At 55.6% G+C, this 18,422-nt stretch overlaps 1 protein-coding gene across 1 annotated transcript in view; it reads left to right on the forward strand.

The window, feature by feature from the left end:
* LOC121148218 (kinesin-like protein KIF28P) overlaps nucleotides 1–18,422 on the forward strand; it is a 53,711-nt gene that overhangs the window by 13,596 nt on the left and 21,693 nt on the right. The window contains exons 4-7 of the mRNA XM_040968310.1: nucleotides 10,790–10,825; nucleotides 13,153–13,377; nucleotides 14,756–14,910; nucleotides 16,716–16,827. Coding sequence (XP_040824244.1) covers nucleotides 10,790–10,825; nucleotides 13,153–13,377; nucleotides 14,756–14,910; nucleotides 16,716–16,827 — 528 coding nt within the window. The remainder of the gene's footprint in view (nucleotides 1–10,789; nucleotides 10,826–13,152; nucleotides 13,378–14,755; nucleotides 14,911–16,715; nucleotides 16,828–18,422) is intronic.

The following is an 18,422-nucleotide window of genomic DNA, read 5'->3' on the forward strand; positions in this document are numbered from 1 at the left end:
AGCAGCTGGGACTTGAAGCAGTGCTTGTAAACGGGATGTCAGCCATACAATTAGCAGCTTAACCAGCTCTGCCACAACACCAGTTCCTCCTTATGACCTTTTTCTTATGGTTTAATCCCACTTCTTTTCCCTTTCCAGAACACCGTCTAGTTGGATTTCAGACCTTTTGAACTAATGTTCTAATTTTACTATGTCTTACCACCCGCTTTACATGTCTTGGTATTCTCCTTCCGCAGTCTCCCAAATTTCTTAAGTCTTACAATACTTCTCATTTTTATTATGGCTGTCACTCATAAAATTCATCTACAAACATTTTTTTTTTTTTTTTTGTAGTTTTTCTCCAGAGTTTCACTCTGGTCAATATTATGCTGCCAATGTTTTTTTTTTTTTTTTATTAATAAATTTTATTTTGACATTCTTTACATAGTTAATTAGGGTAAGAAGGTTCAAGGGCTACAGGAAAGTGGATAATACTAATATGTTTTCCATATTGTCACCTTCATGTTTAAAAGGGGGGTATTAAGGGAGAAGGCCCACCCAATTTCCCACCCTCCCCAAGTCCCGGGTGTAGGGCATGCTCTGAGGTTCTTGCTCAAGTGGTTTTGATATTGCAACAGTTATGAATCGCTGTCAATCTTGCCGCTCCAAGCACTATGAGGTCTTTGAAAAATCCACTGATTGACATAGTCCATCATAGCTTAGATGGTTGGTTGACCCGTTCTGTCTTCTCTCTTTTCTTTGTTATGGTTCTGAGTCCAGCATTTAGATTAGGAAGATCTCCAAAGAAACTTCTTGTATGTGCTAACAAGTACAGGGCCTGGCACCGTCCATCGCTCCAATCAGCTGGTGGTTGCAATTCCTGGGTTGGTTCTGTTTTCACTCCCGTCTTCCACTGGAGCCAATGGGTGTTGCAGTCCAGTCTGGTTCTGCCCAGCACATACTTGGCCCTCACATAAACCAGCGGGAGCTGTAGCCTAGGTTGGAGCGACCCACAATAACCCCAACCAGGCCCACCCCCTACCCTGGTTTGCCAGTAAGTGTAGCAGTAATCCAGTCTGTCCCACATCCCATTCCACCCCAGCCGCTGTCTTAGTTTTATGTCCTCCCGTGGAAGTGGTAACCCAAGAGGGATGAGCCCACTATTTCCCTCCCAGGCCTCTCCCACTCCCAGATTCCAGTTGATGCTGCCCAAACAAACCTCGCCCACTTTAATTTTGTTTGCACCAGTAGGAATAATCCGCCCAGCCTGGCTTTTCCCTGATCTAGTCCACATGAGGCGCACAGGTGTGGTAGCTCTGCCTAGTCTGGTCTGCCCCCATCCCAGCCCATGCTCTCCTGCGGAAGTAGCTGTCCAGCAAAGGAACCCTCCCTTATTCCCCTGCCAGCTCTGCCCACTTCCTTGCTTGTTCTCAGGCTGGTTGGGCGCTGCGGTCCCTTCTGGTACAGGCAACCTCACCTCGGCATTCCATAATGTGCACTAGTCTTTGTTGCGACCGACCCTGGGTCGACCCACACTGGTGCCTGGATTTGCCAGTGGATGATGTGGACAGATTCAGCCTGGTCTTGCCCCCACGTCTGCCAACTGTATGCCAGTGGGTAGGTTTCCATGGCCTTTTCTGGGCTGTTTCCTATCATGTTTCTTGCGTTTACCTGCTGGGTCTGTGTCCTGCCAGAGGAGTTGCCCAGGCTCCTCCATCAGAACCTCTCCCAATGCCAGGTTTCACGCTTACCAGTGGGTCCATGAGCCAACCCTACTCAGTCCACCTCCTGTCATAGCAGGAACTGTGGCTTTTCCTGACTGGCCTTCAACCCAATCTGGTTCTTGCTGTTGGATGTTCCAGCCCAGCCATGGTTTGTCCATACCCACGTATGGCTCACACATGGCTCAGTAGGGGTTTGAGACCCTGCCTAGTCCATCCCACATCTGCCCTGGTCCTCCAGAACACCAGGGGGAGTCGGGGTCCGGCCCAGTTCGGTGCATCCAATCCCAGTCCACACTTGTGCCAAGGGAGACTACAACTGTTTCCAGATCAGAACGCAGCCCCCTTCCAGGCCACGCGCCTCTTGGTGGGAACCTCAGCCCAGCTAGGGTTGTCCCCTTTGCTCCCCAACCGGGTCCGTTCCCAGGCATAGATCACATGCCTGCCAATGGATGCTCTGACTCAGCTTGGCACAACCCCTCCCCTGTCCCGAACTCTGCCTTAGACACTGTGGCTTAGCGTCCCAGGCTCCCACAGACCAGCAGGTACAAGAGCCTAGCTCGGCATGACCTCTGCTCCCTCCTGGTTTCTAGTTTTACTTGTGGGCTAAGGTTTGCTCAGTCGTGCCTAATCTACTCTGTTCCATTACCAGTTGACACATTGGCCAACTGTTGGAGCTACTTGTGCAGGGCAAGCCCCAAGCCATAGCTTCTGCATGACTGGTATTTGGTGCTCAGAATTATTAGTGATTACAAGTTTTGCTAAGGAAGAGTTACTGCCTCTTTCAGGTCCAAGAAGCACAATGGGTTCAACCTGGAGCTAATTAAGCAGCAACTCAAAGAACCAAATCCCCAGAGCTCCCCAGCCGGGCGGCCAGCAGGCGGAGCCTGGCACCAATGGCGCACTGGCCGCCCGGGGAGGACGGCTCACCATGTGCCCATGGCGGCCGTCCGGGATCCAGGCATGAGACGCCCCGTCCTGAGACCCACCAGCTGCCAGGAGGCAGCTGGAGGTTTAAATAACCCAGGCCCAAGGTCGCGCCCCTCCCAAATCCCATTCACCGCCCCATGAAGGCGGCGGGTGGGCCCCGGACCTGCCCAGTCCCGGAGGCCTCCCCCCCTCGGTCTACTCACCCCGAAGGAAGCGGCCCCCGAAACCCAGCAGGCCCGGGGAGGACGGCTCACCATGTGCCCATGGCGGCCGTCCGGGATCCAGGCATGAGACGCCCCGTCCTGAGACCCACCAGCTGCCAGGAGGCAGCTGGAGGTTTAAATAACCCAGGCCCAAGGTCGCGCCCCTCCCAAATCCCATTCACCGCCCCATGAAGGCGGCGGGTGGGCCCCGGACCTGCCCAGTCCCGGAGGCCTCCCCCCCTCGGTCTACTCACCCCGAAGGAAGCGGCCCCCGAAACCCAGCAGGCCCGGGGAGGACGGCTCACCATGTGCCCATGGCGGCCGTCCGGGATCCAGGCATGAGACGCCCCGTCCTGAGACCCACCAGCTGCCAGGAGGCAGCTGGAGGTTTAAATAACCCAGGCCCAAGGTCGCGCCCCTCCCAAATCCCATTCACCGCCCCATGAAGGCAGCGGGTGGGCCCCGGACCTGCCCAGTCCCAGAGGCCTCCCCCCCTCGGTCTACTCACCCCGAAGGAAGCGGCCCCCGAAACCCAGCAGGCCCGGGGAGGACGGCTCACCATGTGCCCATGGCGGCCGTCCGGGATCCAGGCATGAGACGCCCCGTCCTGAGACCCACCAGCTGCCAGGAGGCAGCTGGAGGTTTAAATAACCCAGGCCCAAGGTCGCGCCCCTCCCAAATCCCATTCACCGCCCCATGAAGGCAGCGGGTGGGCCCCGGACCTGCCCAGTCCCGGAGGCCTCCCCCCCTCGGTCTACTCACCCCGAAGGAAGCGGCCCCCGAAACCCAGCAGGCCCGGGGAGGACGGCTCACCATGTGCCCATGGCGGCCGTCCGGGATCCAGGCATGAGACGCCCCGTCCTGAGACCCACCAGCTGCCAGGAGGCAGCTGGAGGTTTAAATAACCCAGGCCCAAGGTCGCGCCCCTCCCAAATCCCATTCACCGCCCCATGAAGGCAGCGGGTGGGCCCCGGACCTGCCCAGTCCCGGAGGCCTCCCCCCCTCGGTCTACTCACCCCGAAGGAAGCGGCCCCCGAAACCCAGCAGGCCCGGGGAGGACGGCTCACCATGTGCCCATGGCGGCCGTCCGGGATCCAGGCATGAGACGCCCCGTCCTGAGACCCACCAGCTGCCAGGAGGCAGCTGGAGGTTTAAATAACCCAGGCCCAAGGTCGCGCCCCTCCCAAATCCCATTCACCGCCCCATGAAGGCAGCGGGTGGGCCCCGGACCTGCCCAGTCCCGGAGGCCTCCCCCCCTCGGTCTACTCACCCCGAAGGAAGCGGCCCCCGAAACCCAGCAGGCCCGGGGAGGACGGCTCACCATGTGCCCATGGCGGCCGTCCGGGATCCAGGCATGAGACGCCCCGTCCTGAGACCCACCAGCTGCCAGGAGGCAGCTGGAGGTTTAAATAACCCAGGCCCAAGGTCGCGCCCCTCCCAAATCCCATTCACCGCCCCATGAAGGCAGCGGGTGGGCCCCGGACCTGCCCAGTCCCGGAGGCCTCCCCCCCTCGGTCTACTCACCCCGAAGGAAGCGGCCCCCGAAACCCAGCAGGCCCGGGGAGGACGGCTCACCATGTGCCCATGGCGGCCGTCCGGGATCCAGGCATGAGACGCCCCGTCCTGAGACCCACCAGCTGCCAGGAGGCAGCTGGAGGTTTAAATAACCCAGGCCCAAGGTCGCGCCCCTCCCAAATCCCATTCACCGCCCCATGAAGGCAGCGGGTGGGCCCCGGACCTGCCCAGTCCCAGAGGCCTCCCCCCCTCGGTCTACTCACCCCGAAGGAAGCGGCCCCCGAAACCCAGCAGGCCCGGGGAGGACGGCTCACCATGTGCCCATGGCGGCCGTCCAGGATCCAGGCATGAGACGCCCCGTCCTGAGACCCACCAGCTGCCAGGAGGCAGCTGGAGGTTTAAATAACCCAGGCCCAAGGTCGCGCCCCTCCCAAATCCCATTCACCGCCCCATGAAGGCAGCGGGTGGGCCCCGGACCTGCCCAGTCCCAGAGGCCTCCCCCCCTCGGTCTACTCACCCCGAAGGAAGCGGCCCCCGAAACCCAGCAGGCCCGGGGAGGACGGCTCACCATGTGCCCATGGCGGCCGTCCAGGATCCAGGCATGAGACGCCCCGTCCTGAGACCCACCAGCTGCCAGGAGGCAGCTGGAGGTTTAAATAACCCAGGCCCAAGGTCGCGCCCCTCCCAAATCCCATTCACCGCCCCATGAAGGCAGCGGGTGGGCCCCGGACCTGCCCAGTCCCAGAGGCCTCCCCCCCTCGGTCTACTCACCCCGAAGGAAGCGGCCCCCGAAACCCAGCAGGCCCGGGGAGGACGGCTCACCATGTGCCCATGGCGGCCGTCCGGGATCCAGGCATGAGACGCCCCGTCCTGAGACCCACCAGCTGCCAGGAGGCAGCTGGAGGTTTAAATAACCCAGGCCCAAGGTCGCGCCCCTCCCAAATCCCATTCACCGCCCCATGAAGGCAGCGGGTGGGCCCCGGACCTGCCCAGTCCCAGAGGCCTCCCCCCCTCGGTCTACTCACCCCGAAGGAAGCGGCCCCCGAAACCCAGCAGGCCCGGGGAGGACGGCTCACCATGTGCCCATGGCGGCCGTCCAGGATCCAGGCATGAGACGCCCCGTCCTGAGACCCACCAGCTGCCAGGAGGCAGCTGGAGGTTTAAATAACCCAGGCCCAAGGTCGCGCCCCTCCCAAATCCCATTCACCGCCCCATGAAGGCAGCGGGTGGGCCCCGGACCTGCCCAGTCCCAGAGGCCTCCCCCCCTCGGTCTACTCACCCCGAAGGAAGCGGCCCCCGAAACCCAGCAGGCCCGGGGAGGACGGCTCACCATGTGCCCATGGCGGCCGTCCGGGATCCAGGCATGAGACGCCCCGTCCTGAGACCCACCAGCTGCCAGGAGGCAGCTGGAGGTTTAAATAACCCAGGCCCAAGGTCGCGCCCCTCCCAAATCCCATTCACCGCCCCATGAAGGCAGCGGGTGGGCCCCGGACCTGCCCAGTCCCAGAGGCCTCCCCCCCTCGGTCTACTCACCCCGAAGGAAGCGGCCCCCGAAACCCAGCAGGCCCGGGGAGGACGGCTCACCATGTGCCCATGGCGGCCGTCCGGGATCCAGGCATGAGACGCCCCGTCCTGAGACCCACCAGCTGCCAGGAGGCAGCTGGAGGTTTAAATAACCCAGGCCCAAGGTCGCGCCCCTCCCAAATCCCATTCACCGCCCCATGAAGGCAGCGGGTGGGCCCCGGACCTGCCCAGTCCCAGAGGCCTCCCCCCCTCGGTCTACTCACCCCGAAGGAAGCGGCCCCCGAAACCCAGCAGGCCCGGGGAGGACGGCTCACCATGTGCCCATGGCGGCCGTCCAGGATCCAGGCATGAGACGCCCCGTCCTGAGACCCACCAGCTGCCAGGAGGCAGCTGGAGGTTTAAATAACCCAGGCCCAAGGTCGCGCCCCTCCCAAATCCCATTCACCGCCCCATGAAGGCAGCGGGTGGGCCCCGGACCTGCCCAGTCCCAGAGGCCTCCCCCCCTCGGTCTACTCACCCCGAAGGAAGCGGCCCCCGAAACCCAGCAGGCCCGGGGAGGACGGCTCACCATGTGCCCATGGCGGCCGTCCAGGATCCAGGCATGAGACGCCCCGTCCTGAGACCCACCAGCTGCCAGGAGGCAGCTGGAGGTTTAAATAACCCAGGCCCAAGGTCGCGCCCCTCCCAAATCCCATTCACCGCCCCATGAAGGCAGCGGGTGGGCCCCGGACCTGCCCAGTCCCAGAGGCCTCCCCCCCTCGGTCTACTCACCCCGAAGGAAGCGGCCCCCGAAACCCAGCAGGCCCGGGGAGGACGGCTCACCATGTGCCCATGGCGGCCGTCCAGGATCCAGGCATGAGACGCCCCGTCCTGAGACCCACCAGCTGCCAGGAGGCAGCTGGAGGTTTAAATAACCCAGGCCCAAGGTCGCGCCCCTCCCAAATCCCATTCACCGCCCCATGAAGGCAGCGGGTGGGCCCCGGACCTGCCCAGTCCCAGAGGCCTCCCCCCCTCGGTCTACTCACCCCGAAGGAAGCGGCCCCCGAAACCCAGCAGGCCCGGGGAGGACGGCTCACCATGTGCCCATGGCGGCCGTCCAGGATCCAGGCATGAGACGCCCCGTCCTGAGACCCACCAGCTGCCAGGAGGCAGCTGGAGGTTTAAATAACCCAGGCCCAAGGTCGCGCCCCTCCCAAATCCCATTCACCGCCCCATGAAGGCAGCGGGTGGGCCCCGGACCTGCCCAGTCCCAGAGGCCTCCCCCCCTCGGTCTACTCACCCCGAAGGAAGCGGCCCCCGAAACCCAGCAGGCCCGGGGAGGACGGCTCACCATGTGCCCATGGCGGCCGTCCAGGATCCAGGCATGAGACGCCCCGTCCTGAGACCCACCAGCTGCCAGGAGGCAGCTGGAGGTTTAAATAACCCAGGCCCAAGGTCGCGCCCCTCCCAAATCCCATTCACCGCCCCATGAAGGCAGCGGGTGGGCCCCGGACCTGCCCAGTCCCAGAGGCCTCCCCCCCTCGGTCTACTCACCCCGAAGGAAGCGGCCCCCGAAACCCAGCAGGCCCGGGGAGGACGGCTCACCATGTGCCCATGGCGGCCGTCCGGGATCCAGGCATGAGACGCCCCGTCCTGAGACCCACCAGCTGCCAGGAGGCAGCTGGAGGTTTAAATAACCCAGGCCCAAGGTCGCGCCCCTCCCAAATCCCATTCACCGCCCCATGAAGGCAGCGGGTGGGCCCCGGACCTGCCCAGTCCCAGAGGCCTCCCCCCCTCGGTCTACTCACCCCGAAGGAAGCGGCCCCCGAAACCCAGCAGGCCCGGGGAGGACGGCTCACCATGTGCCCATGGCGGCCGTCCAGGATCCAGGCATGAGACGCCCCGTCCTGAGACCCACCAGCTGCCAGGAGGCAGCTGGAGGTTTAAATAACCCAGGCCCAAGGTCGCGCCCCTCCCAAATCCCATTCACCGCCCCATGAAGGCAGCGGGTGGGCCCCGGACCTGCCCAGTCCCAGAGGCCTCCCCCCCTCGGTCTACTCACCCCGAAGGAAGCGGCCCCCGAAACCCAGCAGGCCCGGGGAGGACGGCTCACCATGTGCCCATGGCGGCCGTCCAGGATCCAGGCATGAGACGCCCCGTCCTGAGACCCACCAGCTGCCAGGAGGCAGCTGGAGGTTTAAATAACCCAGGCCCAAGGTCGCGCCCCTCCCAAATCCCATTCACCGCCCCATGAAGGCAGCGGGTGGGCCCCGGACCTGCCCAGTCCCAGAGGCCTCCCCCCCTCGGTCTACTCACCCCGAAGGAAGCGGCCCCCGAAACCCAGCAGGCCCGGGGAGGACGGCTCACCATGTGCCCATGGCGGCCGTCCAGGATCCAGGCATGAGACGCCCCGTCCTGAGACCCACCAGCTGCCAGGAGGCAGCTGGAGGTTTAAATAACCCAGGCCCAAGGTCGCGCCCCTCCCAAATCCCATTCACCGCCCCATGAAGGCAGCGGGTGGGCCCCGGACCTGCCCAGTCCCAGAGGCCTCCCCCCCTCGGTCTACTCACCCCGAAGGAAGCGGCCCCCGAAACCCAGCAGGCCCGGGGAGGACGGCTCACCATGTGCCCATGGCGGCCGTCCAGGATCCAGGCATGAGACGCCCCGTCCTGAGACCCACCAGCTGCCAGGAGGCAGCTGGAGGTTTAAATAACCCAGGCCCAAGGTCGCGCCCCTCCCAAATCCCATTCACCGCCCCATGAAGGCAGCGGGTGGGCCCCGGACCTGCCCAGTCCCAGAGGCCTCCCCCCCTCGGTCTACTCACCCCGAAGGAAGCGGCCCCCGAAACCCAGCAGGCCCGGGGAGGACGGCTCACCATGTGCCCATGGCGGCCGTCCAGGATCCAGGCATGAGACGCCCCGTCCTGAGACCCACCAGCTGCCAGGAGGCAGCTGGAGGTTTAAATAACCCAGGCCCAAGGTCGCGCCCCTCCCAAATCCCATTCACCGCCCCATGAAGGCAGCGGGTGGGCCCCGGACCTGCCCAGTCCCAGAGGCCTCCCCCCCTCGGTCTACTCACCCCGAAGGAAGCGGCCCCCGAAACCCAGCAGGCCCGGGGAGGACGGCTCACCATGTGCCCATGGCGGCCGTCCAGGATCCAGGCATGAGACGCCCCGTCCTGAGACCCACCAGCTGCCAGGAGGCAGCTGGAGGTTTAAATAACCCAGGCCCAAGGTCGCGCCCCTCCCAAATCCCATTCACCGCCCCATGAAGGCAGCGGGTGGGCCCCGGACCTGCCCAGTCCCAGAGGCCTCCCCCCCTCGGTCTACTCACCCCGAAGGAAGCGGCCCCCGAAACCCAGCAGGCCCGGGGAGGACGGCTCACCATGTGCCCATGGCGGCCGTCCGGGATCCAGGCATGAGACGCCCCGTCCTGAGACCCACCAGCTGCCAGGAGGCAGCTGGAGGTTTAAATAACCCAGGCCCAAGGTCGCGCCCCTCCCAAATCCCATTCACCGCCCCATGAAGGCAGCGGGTGGGCCCCGGACCTGCCCAGTCCCGAGGCCTCCCCCCCTCGGTCTACTCACCCCGAAGGAAGCGGCCCCCGAAACCCAGCAGGCCCGGGGAGGACGGCTCACCATGTGCCCATGGCGGCCGTCCAGGATCCAGGCATGAGACGCCCCGTCCTGAGACCCACCAGCTGCCAGGAGGCAGCTGGAGGTTTAAATAACCCAGGCCCAAGGTCGCGCCCCTCCCAAATCCCATTCACCGCCCCATGAAGGCAGCGGGTGGGCCCCGGACCTGCCCAGTCCCGGAGGCCTCCCCCCCTCGGTCTACTCACCCCGAAGGAAGCGGCCCCCGAAACCCAGCAGGCCCGGGGAGGACGGCTCACCATGTGCCCATGGCGGCCGTCCGGGATCCAGGCATGAGACGCCCCGTCCTGAGACCCACCCAAACATTTTGTTTTTCTCCAATTATTCCTCTTTAGTGGCACCCTGCTTCTTCATGCATTTAATTCTGAGCTTATTTATTAGACAGCTTTAAAATATGTTTTCTTCGGGGGCCAGTACAGTGGCATAGTTAGCTAATCCTCACCCTTATTGCACTGGCATCCCATAATGGTTGCCAGTTCTAGTCCCAGCTGCCCCAACCTCTGATCCAGCTCTCTGCTTAAGATCTGGCAAAGTAGTAGAAGATGGTCAAAGGTCTTGGGACCCTACTCCCATATGAGAGACCCAGAAGAAACTCCTGGCTCCTGGTTTTGGATCAGCTAGCTCAGCTCCAGCCTTTCCAGCCATTTGGGGAATAAATCAGTAAATGCAAGGTCTCGGTCTCTCTCTCTCTCTTCTAACTCCAACTTTAGAACAAAAAATAATTTTTTTTTTTAACATTCTCTCCTGTATTGCCTGTTTTCCCCGAGTCCCTTTTTCCTCCTTGTCCTGTTCTCTCTCTCCTTGTCTACTAATCCTTAGTCATTGTTCGCACTTGCGCACTGCAGCTAACTGGGAGCTCCATGGCTATGGGACTGCACTGGCCAGATTCAGCACAGGTGACCGACAGACAAGCCAGCTGTGTGCTGGTTGCAGGCCGCACCTGTCACCCCTAGAGCCGTACCCAGCTTTCCCAACCTGCTCATGAGGCATTGAGTTTGGCCAGTGACAATCCCAAAGCACCATTTTAATGTCTATAGGTAGTCCAAATGGTACAACCATGAAAAGCAGCTTTTCCTCTCGCACTCACTTCCTGAGAGCATGACACACACATTCCATTTGTATTTTCTCCATGTGTACCAGGAGCCTCCTCCAGCTCGCCACAATGGAGAGATCCCACTGCAGGTTGAGTCACAGGTTGCCTATGTGTATGTAGCAACCCTCTCACTCTCCCTCCCCCAAAGATGACTTTTGCAAGAAAATATTCACTTTGTGCTCTTCTCCCCACAGGTCACCTTCAGCATGCTGGAAATTTACAACGAGCAGGTAGCAGTCTGTTCTGACCTACAGAGCTAGGGTTCTCCTGCTCACCTAGCCTGGCACTGCTCAGCCGGAACTCTCTGCCTCTCTACTTCCTGTCCCCGTAGCCTCACACACTCTGGGCCTCAGCTGCATGACACCATTCCTGCTTTCTAGAACATGGCCTCCACAGCTCTTCTATGTCTTTCTGAGTTCTCTGCCCAAAAAGAGACTGAACTTCAGGATGTAGCTAAAAGTCACCTCTGGTCCAGATGCTCAGGCACTTAGCTTTGGTCAGGAGGAGGTAGGACAGGGTGTGGCGGGGGAGAGAGGATAGCAATCTTTGCCAGCACAAGGTCAGAGGCAGATGTGGCAGGATTTGTGGACCACCCTGTCTCCAATGCTCAGTCCCGCTGGGGTTGTGTGACAGGTGTGCCGGATGTGTATGGGTGCAGTCACCTGCAGGCATGCAACTTTCTCTAATTCCCCATCCTTTTCACGCATCACTTTGGATTTTTTCCCAATTTAAAACCAGACTAAACATTCTGAGCTTCAAGATCTCACCCCACCAGCTGCTGGGTGGAACGTAGCAGCCTGCTGGAGTGGGTTAGGGTTGGGATTAGGGTGACTGGTGACAATCATGGCAACTCTGAACTCAGGGTACTCATTGATAATGCAGGGAATGGACCAGAAGCCATTGTGTCTTAAGCTATAAACAAATGTAGATTCCCCCATGATGCTTAGCGCAGACTGAATCTTCAGCAGGTGTTTACACTCTGCCACTCCCTTGGTGTTTACTCCCCATGGTCCTTAAAGGGGAATGTGGATGCAATCGTTTCCTGTGGGCACCTTTCCTCCTGCAGGACATAGCACAGTATTTAGTGTAGGACAGCTGCATCTCCCAGGAATGCGTAAGTGAAAAAGATCTCTCAAGTGAAAGCTTACAGGCAGGGGCCACACCTGAATTGCTCAGCTGCAGCCTCAAATATTGGAAGCCCACACTTTATCTGCTTGTGCCCAGGCCTTCCCCACCACCAAGGACAGCAGTTAGGGACATTGTTCGATTCTGTGCCCTGGCCTCTGAGACAGGAAAATGGTATGTGTGGGAACTACCTGGCCATGATCAGCCGTCAAGCTCACTCCAAGGATGAACAGCCGATAAAGTTGTGGGCTCCTGGCTTGATCCTGGTTCAATCCTGGCTGCTATGACCATTTGGGCAGTGAACCAGTGTTGGAAGATTTCTCTTCTTCACTCTCTCTCCACTTCCCTCTCCCTGCTTTTCATAGAAGTCTTAAAATATATATATATACCTAGCTTAAAAGGGGAATGTGAATGTTATGGACTTCTAAATTTTTTCTTATTAATCTCTCTCAGTAAAATAAGCTTCCATTACTTTGTAATAAAGAATCTCTAATCATTCAAAAAGAGGTTAGCATGGATCCTTTTTCTATCTCCCAGAAAGAAGCTGATAATCAAAATAAAAGTCAGCAAAACAGCTATGAGGTCATTGATGTTAAAAAGTAGGAAATGTGTGAGAGCACACCAGCCTGAAATAACACCAATGTGGAGTCAGGCAGTGTGGGCACCACTCAAGTGTGTCCTCGGCGGCAAAGCGCTTCCCTGTGCCACATGGCTGGACGGAGCATGTTCTGTGCCCTGGGAGCCTCACCACAACTGTGCTGTGTACCCAGTGGCCAGTCCCTGGGTGATTTCTGGGTGCAAGTTCTGTGTTAGATTCTGCTCCCACAGTAGACAGAATTGCACCCTCAGAATTGTCATCTGGATAGTGCACTCTAGCTAATTGGAAAGAGCAAAACTATATTTTTGAGAATAAAAATGATGATTCAGTGCAGTTGTATTGCATGTTACTCATCTGCCTGTAGTGTCAGCATCCCACCTAGGTACCAGTTAGAGTCATGGCTGTTCCATGTATGATCAAGCTCATTGCATATAACCCGGGAAGGCAGTGGATGTAGGAGACCTGGGAGAAATTCCTGGCTTCCAGATTCAGATGGGCCCAGCGTCTGCCATTGCAGCCATTTGGGAGTAAACCAGTGGATGAAAGATTGATCTCTCTGCAACTCTTGACTTTCCAAATAAATACATCTTTTAAAAAATCATAATGAAAAATAATCAGACTCTGCCTTCACTGCTCACAGGAGGGCTCCCCATCTTCTCACTGGCCATTTCTCTATTTCCTAACTACATGATGAGGCTGTCTGAGACATGCAGAAGCTTGGTATTTATTCTTTCTCCAAGAAGCATGAACTGAGCACCTGACCTATGCTAGACAGAGATGCTGCAGTAACCACAACCCCTGCCTGCATGAAGTTTATCCTTACTTCCCCCACAGGTTAGAGATTTGCTGTCTAGGACCAGAAAACCCGGCGGGCTGAAAGTGAGGGAGGATCAGCAGCTGGGCTTCTATGTGGAAGGTCTGAAGTCAGTGCCTTGTGAAAATTACACGCACATCGAAAGGCTGCTGGAACAAGGGGCTAAAGTGAGGACCACGGCTTCCACCAACATGAACGCCAGCAGCAGCCGGTCCCACATGCTCATTACCATTCAATTCAAGCAGGTGAGAGCCGGGTGCTGCCATGGGAAGGCTTCCCAAGGGGCAGAGTGTGCTGCTGGGGATTATGGGTCATTTCAAATATGGTCACAGCCCCTGTGGGCCACGGACGCTATGTGCAACCAGAGAACATAGACAGGAGCAGAGAGAATGAGGCACCTGCTCTTTCCTGCTCCCACTCCTTGTCTCTACATCCCACACCCTGGCTGCATGAGCCCAGCATGAATGGGGAATGTGCAAAAGGGCCCAGGGGAAAAAGGACTTACTTTCACACACATGAATGCCAAGTTCTGAGCAGTGAGTTTTGACCCTGAGTTGATCAAGCAATAAACTGTGTGTACATGAGAGTGACACCCAGATTATTATAAAATATAGTAGTGGCAAGCCTACACACTGGCAATAAGACCCTGGCCCTCAGGGCCCTGAGCAAGGAGCCCATCCAATACTGCAGCACCTCACTGATGATTTGTGCTACACTCAGCCAACTCCCCAATACTTTGAAACTTTGATAACCAAGCCCATTTTTCTCCATATTCTTGCTGCATGTAAGAGTTATCTGATCTAGAAATGGTTGTTCATAAATCCTGGGTGAGCGTCACCGCCAGCCTCGTCCACTCATGACCACACAGTGAGCCGTGGATGTTCTCAGGCTCTCACAGGGAGGAGGGGTCAAACCCCAAGCCACATGTGGCATTTGCCCTCCTCTAGCTGTGCCACTGCACTGTGACCCATCTGCCACAGGCTGGGTGAGCTTTGCTGTGACTGACTCTCCAAATGGATACATTATACATATCGTTAGCTCTATTTTTTTTTTTTTAACTCTACATTTAAGGGACAAGAATTAGGCAAAAACCAGAAAGTGAGTTCAGAGGTTTAGCAGCCACTCCTTTGTGACCAGCTGTTAGATTGTATGCCAGGTGTGTGCTAGAATTGCATCCTGTGTCTTTAACCCTCATAACATCTCAATCTTGTGTTCCTGCACCACCATCTTGTAAAAGAGAAGCTTGCCATCCCCCAAGGTCAAGTCATTTGTTCATAGTTACATAGTCAGGAAGGCAGTCTGTAGAATTCTGAATTTCATGTTCTTTCTGCTACAAGACCATACAACACTATAGTTATTGATTTCAGATCTGAGAGTAGCTTATATTTTTTAAAATGTTATGAACCTGGGGATACTGGAGTAGTAATTGGTATGTAACATTTCTTTGCAACCAAGCTTTGTAGAATAAGGGAAGAGATGACCAAGACATTTGAGCCTGGTAATTTACTATTGTGAGATATTGGCAAGAGGACAGCATTTTTACATTATCAAATTGCAATGAGAACATACAACATGGAAGCCACTTTAACCTCCCGTGCAACGGGCCCCCTGTGCTTTCCACAGGTCTTCCTGGACAGAAACCTCACCAAACAATCCAGTATTAGCTTGGTGGATTTAGCAGGAAGTGAAAGGCAGAAATCTTCAGGCTCGGAAGGAGACAGACTGAGGGAAGGCTCTCGAGTAAACTTAAGCCTAACCAACTTAGGAAATGTGATCAGGTAGGTGGATCATCAGGTACTAGCCGTGCCATGGAAACAACCTCCGGGACAAAGCAGAAATTACAACCATTACAATCGTTGGTTCATGACCCCACTCACTACCAGCACCGGTATGCGCCTGGCCCACTCCTATGTATTATTAGGTCAATTAATGTTTAACAAAATAACAGCAATAAAACACACCCTGGGAGCTAGCTGGTATAGCATTCCTTTCTGGTGTGGTGCTCTCCCTCCCCTCCCCTCCTTGTTCAAGTGCCTGTGAAAATAATAGAGTGTTAGGTTGTCTTCCACAACTTTAAAAAATTTCTTTGGTAGGCTATGAATTCAACTCAAATCCCCAAACCATAAGAGTCTAGCTCTATTAATACACACACAAACACAATTACTACCCAGATTGCAATGGGCTATTATTACAATTTTTGGCAACATGATTTCTCTTAAAATGCCTTATGGTCTTCCCATTGTTCTAGAAATCCAAATTCCAGAAGTTATCCTTATGGCCACTCACCAGTCCTCACCAAAATAAATAGACCTCTGTCATCCTTTATTAATAGGAAGCCTGATAGAAAGTGGAGCAGCTGGGGCTTGAACTGGTGCTCATCCTGGATCTGGGTGACTTAACTTGCTCTGCCACAACACTAGCCTAAATCACTGGGCATTAACATACCAAAGTTTTCCAGTATAAATAAGAAACTGAAATGTTTGGCTTAAAAATGGTTTTCCCCCCAAAAGGCAACTCCATTACATGCCCAGAAGGAATGTACATTGTAGCCTATTGATTCTCATGTTTTCAAAGACTTTCTATTATCAGATTTCTTCATAATTACCAAATAAATCATCCTAAGTTTACCTTACCACAGTCTCCATAACTCTGCCTGGTTACTTAGAAATTTGAGCATTCCTTGACACACAGCAGCCTCCTTAAGTACCTCTAAACTCCACGCCTGATGTCTGTATTTGGATGTCAGCTTATTTTTGTTTCTCCTATAAAGGTCTATGAATTAGTGATTTGCATCTGTTCTAGAAAGTTCTCAGCCATTCTCTTCAACATATTGCTTCTTTTAAACTTTCTCTTCCCATCTGTGTCTGGCTGCAATCTGAATAATTTTTTTAAGATGTATTTTTATTGGAAAGTCAAATTTATAGAGGGGAGAGAGAAAGATTCCAGCTAATGGTTCACTCCCCACGTAGCCACAACAGCCAGAGCTGATCTGATCTGAAGCCATGAGCAATGAGCTTCTTCTGGGTCTCCCATGCGGGTGCAGGGTCCTAAGGCCTTGGGCCATCCTCTACTGCTTTCCACAAGCAGGGAGATAGATGAGAAGTGGAGCACCCAGGACACAAACCCATATGGGATGCCTGTGTCACAGGAAGAGGCTTGGCCCTCTGTGCCACGGTGCCAGCCCCAGCAACGTCTTCTTACCGCAGAAAGAGAGCAAGGGAAGAAAGAAACCCAGAGCCACTGCCTGAGGCTATCTTACAGGGTCAGGCCTGCTGCCTGCTGTCCTGGGCTGCAGCCCCTTCCCACCACACAAGTTGATAGTAGGTGTTCCTGGCAGGTGCTAGTGTGTTAAGTCCTAGGGTCTGGGCTTCTCGTTCTCCGTTTTGGTTTCTCTAGGGATGATGTCAGAGAAGGAGGTGTCTTGGTGTCTCTGTATACAGAAGTTCTCTTCCAGTGGATTCTGCCACCAGATTTATGGGGTCAGAGTAGATGAGTACATGAGATGTAGCTGACTTCTCCCCTGGGGAGGTGTATTTCTCCTTGAAACATTCTAACTGATTCTTGTATTCCTTCTTCCACCTAGCGCTCTGGCTGACGCAGCCATGGGGAAGAAGGTTTTGCACATCCCCTACAGAGATTCCATTCTGACCAAACTGCTGCAGTCAGCTCTGGGTGGGAACAGCAGAACTGTGTTGGTAAAAATGACTTCCTTACATGGTAGACTGATTTGGCACCAGATGGGTGTTATTGTGAATGAAATTGTTACATTATTATAATGATAAAAATCATTTGCTATATATCCATGCTTTCATCCTTTGCATTGACATAGCTGTTCTTACATATTATTTCATGAAATATTTTCATTATTTCATGTAGTCTGTCTACTGCAATGTTTAAGTTAAGTGTCTGTTGTATAGGTTGAAAAAATCTTATTGGAAATGGCTTGGGCTGGTAGAATTTTAGATTTGGGAATTATTTTGGATTTTAAAATTCTGTATTTGTGTAACCTTCATTGATTGAACATACCTCACCCAAGAAATCCAAAATATTCCCCAAAACAACACCTTTGAGCATCCTGTTTCTTCTTTTCTGTCATGGCCTGTCTCCATATCTATCACTTTTATTATCAGACAAAAGCTAAAAAGCATTTTTAAATGGCGCTAACCATGTCACAGTATTCTACATTGATGGTCATTTTGTAACAAAGTGGGAAACCACTTTGGCCATGTCAGACTCTGGAGCAGCTGTGCGATTGCAGAGTAGCTGGGTCCACCGCTCCGTAATGACTGCAGACACCCTGGAGACAGCATTGCCAGCAGGGCTCTCTGCTCCTCCACCTCGGCCACAGGAGTGACAGGACTGGGCCACCTTTGCCTTGGGCGCAGACCTGGCCCCAGGCAGAGTTTAGGGGAGAAATGCACCTTGGGGAGCCCTCTTGCCCTACCTTTCTTCAAAGTCACAGCGAAATACATCCCTACGCATGAGCAGTTAATTTGCCCATTTTTCAAAAATACTCCATTTTTCATTTGTCTGGTTGTCAGTTACATGGGGGCCCTGGCGAAACACCCCTTCCCACCACGAACCCAGAATAGAAGGAAGCAGAAAAGATGCTCTCTGGACTTCAGACTCCTACATGAACTTGAGTGGGTTTGAGCAGCAGTCTGAAAAGTCCCGAGGCCACCAGGATGCTGTTCAGAACTACAAGATTGACAAGGACTAAGACATCTCAGTGTCTGAACCACAGAGGTCCAGGAAGAGGAGGATGGTGGGGGCCAGTTTGGGATGCAAATGTAACAGAAGTCGCAAGGCCAGCACCCAAGCTCTACTATCAAAGACGGCACCGATCCCAGTTTCAGCACAAACACACGCAACCTTATTTTCTCTTTCTGAAAGATGATAATGCCGTTCACTTGAAGCATTGCCCACAGGCACCAGATGAAGTGAAGGAGCAATGTTTAACGGCTGTGAGGCAGAGCAAGCACACAGGCTTAGCCACCACGTTCTCGACATTCTAGACCACCAGGCCCCGGTCTCTCAGCAGCTACCACATCACCCTCCTTTGAGTCATCGGCAAAGGTGTGGGTGATTTGCAGTTTTCTGAATTCTATGCCAGTGATCCAAAGGCAGACCTTCAAACTGAAGAGATTGCCTGAGAATGAACGCATTGTTGGGTTCTGCAACATTAACATGCAACCATCACTCCAGCCAGATCAGGATTGAGGGACACTGCACAGGGTGGGTCCCAGCCGCAGCTGCCCTTAATATCTAGGGAGCCTTGGGTGTATATGCT

The sequence above is a fragment of the Ochotona curzoniae genome, unplaced genomic scaffold (assembly GCF_017591425.1).
Source record: "Ochotona curzoniae isolate NIBS_2020 unplaced genomic scaffold, NIBS_Ocur_1.0 scaffold_4683, whole genome shotgun sequence".
In the NCBI taxonomy this organism is placed as follows: domain Eukaryota; kingdom Metazoa; phylum Chordata; class Mammalia; order Lagomorpha; family Ochotonidae; genus Ochotona; species Ochotona curzoniae.